Genomic DNA, 7,620 nt, shown 5'->3' with positions numbered 1-7,620 from the left:
TAGTGAATAAGGACAATGTATTATTGTTGATACTTTATAATTTAACTATATGAAAAACTGACACGTAGTACTACTTGTGTGAACCTTGACAGACAGTTCATTTTTGAAAGAGAATAGGGCATCAAGGATGTCATACTTCCCTACCATATTTTCTCCCGGACCCATTATTACCTATCACGACGGAAATATACGCTCTCGTCATTTATATGTATGCAAATTGCATATTAAGTTTTTAATTTGTTTGAAATTGCAGTGGCTTGATCTTTTTAATTCTCATTACTACCAGTCTTAGAGAAAAACTCAAGCTTAATATTATTATGATTGTTAATTTTTTTTATGATTCCAATTTTTTTACTTTGTGTTGTCTTTTAACGAAGGTTTTGCGTTGATATTTTGTTACAATATTAAATTAATTTAGAACATGTTTATTTAGTAGGTACTTGACATCGAAAACGTCCCATCAGTCTTGATATCTTTTCTTTTCCTGAAATATTGGGGGCACATCTGTATACTTTATTGTACCTACTTTGTTTATCCAGAAGATCAACAGAATCTGCAATTATTGCATCGTAAACAGGCTACTCAAAGGGAATACTTCTGTTCTGTGATATGGTGGATCGCTATGACAAAATTCGAAGCAATAGGCATTGCATTATGCCAACATGACGTTGTTAAAGCGTAGTGTTTTTCTCTGGTCATTTTTACCAATCCTTTGGTTAAATTATTGTTTGGTTAATGGTTTTATTATCTTTCCAATTTCGTACTCCTTATCCTTCTAATTCGTTGACGTTTACGTCGGAAATTGTGTGGCACCATCTCTTGTCGGTAGCTTTAACTTTTTCGCATCGATCCATCCTGACATCCGATTGGACCATTGAACTATACAAGAACTTGGATTGGACCATTTATTTTTTCCATGAATTGGATTGGACATTCGCGATTCTCCTGCAGGTCGTCATCGAGAAAAATTTTCTGGACGCGTACGCCATTTCCTTTGTTGAAGTCGAGGCGTGCAGATGTTGCACATGTACAATAAATAAAACACATGGTGTGAATTGCAACTGAAATCTGTTAAGGTAAATAATTTAAAATAGATTTATTAATTATAGTATAATGCCAATGTGGTTAGCTTTATTGTATTTAAAGGCTGTTAAATACTTATTCTTAGTGTCCCCAAAGTGAATGTATCATATGTATAATTAATTCCTTCGACGCCACGCTTTTCAAACATGTGTCTGTAAAAGTGCCAAATTTATGTAGAAGGCAGATTAACCCCACTAATAGGAAGCAGGGAGTCCTTCATGGTCTTTCTGTGCAGACTCTGTGGGTACATCACAAATCTCACGTATTAATTAGTATAGGCCGTGCGGTTTCATTGAATGTTTTCACCACTGAAGTAGTAATCTCAATGGCAGTTGCCGTTGTCATATTTGGTCTGCCCCGTTATTCGTCATGCTGTAGCACGCGGCCTGTACATTTGTGTTATATACCGGGCGATCAAAAATAAATTGCTGTCGAGTTGCCTTTGGAAGTTAAGTTAAATACGATTTTCCATGGAAACAAAAATTCCAAAGGTGACTCGACAGCAACTCATTTTTGATCGCATAGTATTACTCGTATTAAATCATAAACTGTTGTTAATCAAATGCTAATAATCATGTATGGTTCTACAGGAAGGGGTGGTATGGTGCTGTACAAGATGTATATCCTCAACAATTGCATAGGAAACTAGACCTGCAGGTAAATATACTGAAGCCCATTTTGTATGTAAAAATACCTTGCAAATATTGATATTTCTTTCACCGAACTGCTTTTTACATTGCAGCTGGAGACTACGTCTGCGGCTGCCACCCACATCCAGGACAACATATGTCTGTAAGTCCACAGAACAGCACTCACCGAATGTGTAAGCTTATTTTATTAATCGCTCGAACCCTGAACGCCACGCTTTTCTGACATGTGTCAGTACAAAGTGCCAATTTATGTAAAGGGTAGATTAACCCCAGTTATAGGAAGCAGTGGGGCCATTGTGGTTTTACTGTGCAGAAATCTGGGCGGACATTTATTTAAAAAACCAGATCGTTTTTGTGCAATTTTTTCTTCACTAATTCGTTTTGTTTCAGGGCGAAGAATTCTCTGATTGAAACTTGTTCCATAATCACAACTAGCACATTTAAGATTCTTCTAAACGAATTTATTAATGCAAGTGTATAATAAAGTTTAGTTTTGCATTGTAATTGCAATGGGAACATTTTAAATCCTTGGGTGTATGTGAGGGGGTTGCTTTAGATTAAGCAACCCTTATAATTGGTTGCTTAATTGCACTGTACACATTTTTAATCTTTGAAGTTATTTAATTATTCATGTGTATATTAAACATGTTACTTAAATCTCTGTAATAAAAGAAATAAAGATGGAGAACGTGTATGCTATGTAATTTATGGTTTATCTAACAATTTTAAAGGGAGCAATGCATATCCATCCTCATTTGCACAAAGTTGCTTGCGAACATTTATTATAAAGAAATTGTTTTTGTATACAGTAGATAGTATAGTCTTGCATATGAGTGTCATCTCCCATTATATAATCAACCATAATCTATTTTCTTCTGCTCCCCTTGTGATGAAAGTCTTGTGTTTTTATCTCGGATCTCAAGTGACCACTTACATTGTGTTCAATGAAGCTTTGGTTTGGTCACTGTGAGCTCCGCTGAATTTGTTCTGGATGGAGATATGATCATGTTTTTGCCAGTTTTTGATATTGTGAGTCATTTACAAGATATAACCGCAAAAATACCCTTTTTGTAGGTACCTACATTTTTGCCCCCGCAACATAACTACGCCGGGGGGAGGGCGAACCTAGGATGGTCACATTGAACAACTATAATGAAGCCATTAAAACCTGTAGGATTTATTCCTTATTATGAATGAATAGGAGCCTGTTCTCTAACACGTAACGACGTCGTTACACAACGGCTATCGTTCGGTAGCGACTTTCTCTATTCTGGATGACATGACATATACTTATAACAGTGATACTGAATATAGCTGTAGTTCAAGATCAAATCGTTATCAAGCCATACCCAATAACGTTAAAAATACACGGCCATGGACCAAGGTTGTTTTATTAGAAAGGTTGTCTGGGTAACTCTAAATCAATAGAATGCTTGCACTTTGAAGGCGGGAAAACGTCATCCAGAATACACATTTAAAATTGCTCATAGGTTACAATAAAAGGGGCAAAAAATTTAGTTTTTGCAGTATATTTTTGGATTTATATGGGTATATGTATATAAGGGTGGATCTTATATTGGAAATCTTGGAAGTTTATCGACCTTCCACCTTTGAAAGCAATCAAAGTATTGAAAAAATGAGTGTTGTGCGTAAGCTATTTTACATTGCACGAGGACTTGTGAAAATGTAATCAAATTAATTTTAGAGGTGGAAATGGATAAAATTCCGCGATCTACAAAATAGGAACCACCCCTATGTATTAATACCTAGGCTTTGGGAATTAAAACTCTAAACATTCTTTAGCGGATGACGCCAAATAAAATGCTTTTGCGTTTTATGGAATATGTATATTTATAGTATGTACAAAATGGTAACCGAGGTGCACACGGCGAGCTCTGTCGTTGGGGTGAGCCCAGATGCAGGTCTTCTGACTGATGGAGTGTGGCACGAGGTCGAGCTGGCAAGGCGACCTGGTTCTGCAGGTGGAGAGCTTTTTGTTTTTTGAAGTGCAGTCGAAGCAGAAATTGCGTTGCGCTTTGCAGAGTTCGTGGCTCTGCTTTTAAAGGTTTGCGGCCAGGGACGCTACGCTTTCATCGGTTGGCCGTTTTGACCAATGAGGGCGCAGCACATTTTAGTTTGCTGCCGGATGTGAAACATTTTCTTACCCATTCTTTAAGAACGGTGGGGTCCTTGGGAAACGTATTTTAGTGTTACCGCCACTCATCTAAAAAAATAATTATAACATACAAAAGTGCATATTGATGAACTAACCTTTTCAATCACGGCTATGAAAATCCACGTACAAAATTCACAAACTAAATGTCTTTATATTGCACCAAACAGCTACAGCTAATATATGTCCTTATGCACTTCAAAATTCAACAAATTTTAAACAAATAAACTATAACTCAAGAAAAATAAGCACCCGCGCGACTACAAACAACGTTGAACGTCAATGTCTGTATTCTCGATGACGTATACATTCTGTCTCTCCCGCTTCCGCCCACATAGTTACCAGGTATGGTATAATGTTACCAGGTAACCTTTGAAATAAAATATCCTTGGCCATGGACCATCCTTTATCGATTTGAAATTATAGCGCGAATCAGTTACTGTACTTTAGGGAATTTGGCGCTAGCGTCACTGATTTAGTATGTAATTTTTATGTTGGCGAGACTGATTATCACTGTAAGTAGTGGGAATGCGTCGTGGGAAAGCCGATCATTTCCTCTTTTACATTTGCATGTCGTAGATGGTAGTCGTTTTAAAATAATTGTATAAAGGTAAGTTTTCGGTATAAGCCAATTTTAATGAATAAAGTAACTAAAAATTGTTTAATAATTAAATTTTTGTATTAGAAATAAACATCGCGCTTGAGATGACCGAGATTTTCTCGGAATTTTTACATGCCACATGTACTGGGCAAGGTTGCACAATTAACCACGTTGTGCTAATCCTAATCACGTATGGCTAAATTAATCGCCTTGTTTTAATCCCAGAAAAGTAATTATACTTTAATTCTGATTCATGGCAAGGTTACACGTTTCCCAACCTCACTATCTCGGTAACTAACTAAGTAATCTTACAGAAAAATGGTGAACGGCAGAGTACCTAATGTATGTTCAAAAACGTACGTGACGCCTAGACGTCCGTACGAAAAGGCGCGTCTCGATCAGGAATTGAGAGTTATCGGCGAATACGGATTAAGGAACAAACGCGAAGTGTGGCGTGTCAAGTACACATTGGCCAAAATTCGAAAGGCTGCCCGAGAACTTTTAACCTTGGAAGAGAAGGATCCGAAACGTCTTTTCGAAGGTAAGCTCGAATAGTCTGCGACAGTAATGGTAGGTTTATACAGTCATTATCATTAGTTCACTAGATTCAGGGTGGTTTCGTTGGTAGCGCAATAAACCTATGTTTCTATTGGCTATTTCTTAATGAATTTTGATAGTGAACTAATGATAATGATTGCATAAACCCACCATAACCCCTTGACACCCTGTAGTAGTGATCTTAGTCGCTGCTTCGGTTTTCTGAATTTATGGGGTTTATATAAACGCCTGCTAGGAAGCAGTGGATTTGGTTTAGAATCTCACTGTGCCGAAAAGTGGGGCTACATTTCAATCTTTTCCGTCACGTCTAGTACTAACATTGTCTTTTACTAGGTAATGCGCTTTTGCGTCGGCTGGTTCGTATCGGAGTACTGGACGAAAATAGAATGAAGCTCGATTATGTCTTGGGTTTGAAAATTGAAGATTTCTTGGAACGTCGCCTTCAAACTCAAGTTTTCAAGTTGGGACTTGCAAAGTCGATTCATCATGCTCGCGTTTTGATTAGGCAGAGACACATTCGGTAATGATCTAATCTAATTTTGGTTATCCTTTCGCAAAGGCCACTTAGATTGTATCTAACGCCTTGAAATTGTAACGACCTGTTCAAAGCTGCAGGTAAACTTTATTACTTTTAATCGAACGAGCCTTAGAGTTGCCAATTGTGAAATCTTTTCGCAAATGGTGCTAAAAGTCGCTCGAAGAGTATTGATACCAGTGTTTCATCTATTTCAATATCATGTTAATGTGATATTGGATTATGGCATGAGGCGACATTATTTAATTTTAGTTACAACAGGGGTGCTAATTATTCTCTCGCATTTTGCAGCGTACGCAAGCAGGTTGTGAATATTCCTTCCTTTGTTGTTCGTTTGGACTCTCAAAAACACATTGACTTCTCTTTGAAATCGCCATTCGGTGGTGGACGTCCAGGACGTGTTAAGAGGAAGAACCTCCGTAAGAGTGCGGCTGGTGGTGTTGTTGAAGAAGAAGAAGATTAAACTGTAATATTTTACAATAAAGACCTTCTATAGTAACTGAATTTTTTTTAATTAACCCTTAATACTATAAAATTGTATACTAGATAAAAGGCTTAATACTACTTAAAAAATCAAGTTATACTTTGTATGGGGTTAGCTTTTTTTATATTTCTATTATATACAAATTTAAGGGGAGTAAAAGCGTATTATATAGGAGGTACTTACCAGGACCTTTCTTATACCAGTTATATCCTTAAGAATACGTGTAGCAGTTTTCAAAGCGATCGTACGTCGTGCACATGATACGTACGCCTTTCTGAAATTAATCCTAGCGATTTTGGAACAGATCCATTTTTGACCATCCGTTTGTCCGTGTGCATGATAACTTGTTTAGAAACGTGCGATCGCTTTGAAAATTGGTCTTAAGGATATAAGAAAGGTCCCTATTGTTTTTAAGTTACGTAGACTATCGAGTTCGGTATTCAGATGTATCGGATTTTTATATTTGATTTTGTGACAATGGAAACTTTCCCTAAACATTTCTAAATTGTTCTCAAATATTTGAATAACTTAAAAGTACTGCCATTCTTTGAGGCCGGAAAGATAAATTGTCTGAGATCGACCGAGAAAACATGTTCTTATAGAATCTGGCCCGTAGAATCCATAATTTCAAACAGTTTGAAGATTGGGCCACTAGATCAAAAGTTACAGCCCTTTGAATTTTTTTCGAAATTTGTTTTTTGTCCATTACTTTTTATTGAGAGGTCTAATCGAAAACGTACGAATTGTTTTGGATTCTACGCACCAAAATTAATAAGAAAAAGTGTTTTCCCGAGAAATTTTGGTGCAGTCGATTTTTGGTAAAAAAGGAAGGTTATACACTGCCTTTTTTTGAGCCCCGAAAAAAAAATTGTCTCAGATCGACCCGGAAAAAAATTTTCTTATAGAATGTGGCCTGTAGAATCCATAATTTCAAACAGTTCCAAGATTGGGCTACTAGTTCAAAAGTTACAGCCCTTTGAATTTTCTTTCGAAATTGGTTTCTAGTCTATAACTTTTGATTGAGAAGTCTGATCGAAAAAGTACGAATTGTTTTGGATTCTACGCACCAAAATTAATAAGAAAAAGTGTTTTCCCGAGAAATTTTGGTGCAGTCGATTTTTGGTAAAAAAGGAAGGTTATACACTGCCTTTTTTTGAGCCCCGAAAAAAAAATTGTCTCAGATCGACCCGGAAAAAAAATTTTCTTATAGAATGTGGCCTGTAGAAACCATAATTTCAAACAGTTCCAAGATTGGGCTACTAGTTCAAAAGTTACAGCCCTTTGAATTTTCTTTCGAAATTGGTTTCTAGTCTATAACTTTTGATTGAGAAGTTTGATCGAAAAAGTACGAATTGTTTTGGATTCTACGCACCAAAATTAATAAGAAAAAGTGTTTTCCCGAGACATTTTGGTGCAGTCGATTTTTGGTAAAAAAGGAAGGTTATTCAAATACTATGCGAAGTATTCGAATACTTCTCAAAGTATTCAAATACCTTGCTAAGTATTCGAATACTTTACGAAGTATCCAAATACTTT

At 36.5% G+C, this 7,620-nt stretch overlaps 1 protein-coding gene and 1 long non-coding RNA gene across 2 annotated transcripts; both read left to right on the top strand.

Annotated features, from left to right (window-relative positions):
- The first annotated feature begins 931 nt into the window (after window positions 1-931).
- Window positions 932-2,425, top strand: LOC116178682. The gene is made up of 4 exons (XR_004146886.1): window positions 932-1,076; window positions 1,674-1,740; window positions 1,826-1,906; window positions 2,124-2,425. It is a non-coding gene; the product is annotated as an uncharacterized LOC116178682 (long non-coding RNA).
- Window positions 2,426-4,386: 1,961 nt separating this feature from the next.
- LOC116179109 (40S ribosomal protein S9) lies at window positions 4,387-6,099 on the top strand. The gene is made up of 4 exons (XM_031498822.1): window positions 4,387-4,516; window positions 4,822-5,048; window positions 5,399-5,585; window positions 5,892-6,099. The coding sequence occupies exons 2-4, from the start codon at window positions 4,826-4,828 to the stop codon at window positions 6,061-6,063; spliced, it is 582 nt and encodes a 193-aa protein (XP_031354682.1). The 5' UTR covers window positions 4,387-4,516; window positions 4,822-4,825; the 3' UTR covers window positions 6,064-6,099.
- Window positions 6,100-7,620: the final 1,521 nt, after the last annotated feature.

The sequence above is a fragment of the Photinus pyralis genome, unplaced genomic scaffold (genome assembly GCF_008802855.1).
Source record: "Photinus pyralis isolate 1611_PpyrPB1 unplaced genomic scaffold, Ppyr1.3 Ppyr1.4_LG8, whole genome shotgun sequence".
Lineage (NCBI taxonomy): Eukaryota > Metazoa > Arthropoda > Insecta > Coleoptera > Lampyridae > Photinus > Photinus pyralis.
Note: the sequence above shows the minus strand (reverse complement) of the source record. Positions and strands in the feature narration are given on the sequence as shown.

Excerpts from the sequence above, each read along its gene's own strand:
- LOC116179109 (XM_031498822.1), top strand. The coding sequence starts at position 4,826 with ATGGTGAACGGCAGAGTACCTAATGTATGTTCAAAAACGTACGTGACG. Across the intron at positions 5,049-5,398 it reads TCCGAAACGTCTTTTCGAAG|GTAATGCGCTTTTGCGTCGG; the intron begins GTAAGCTCGAAT and ends GTCTTTTACTAG. Across the intron at positions 5,586-5,891 it reads ATTAGGCAGAGACACATTCG|CGTACGCAAGCAGGTTGTGA; the intron begins GTAATGATCTAA and ends CGCATTTTGCAG.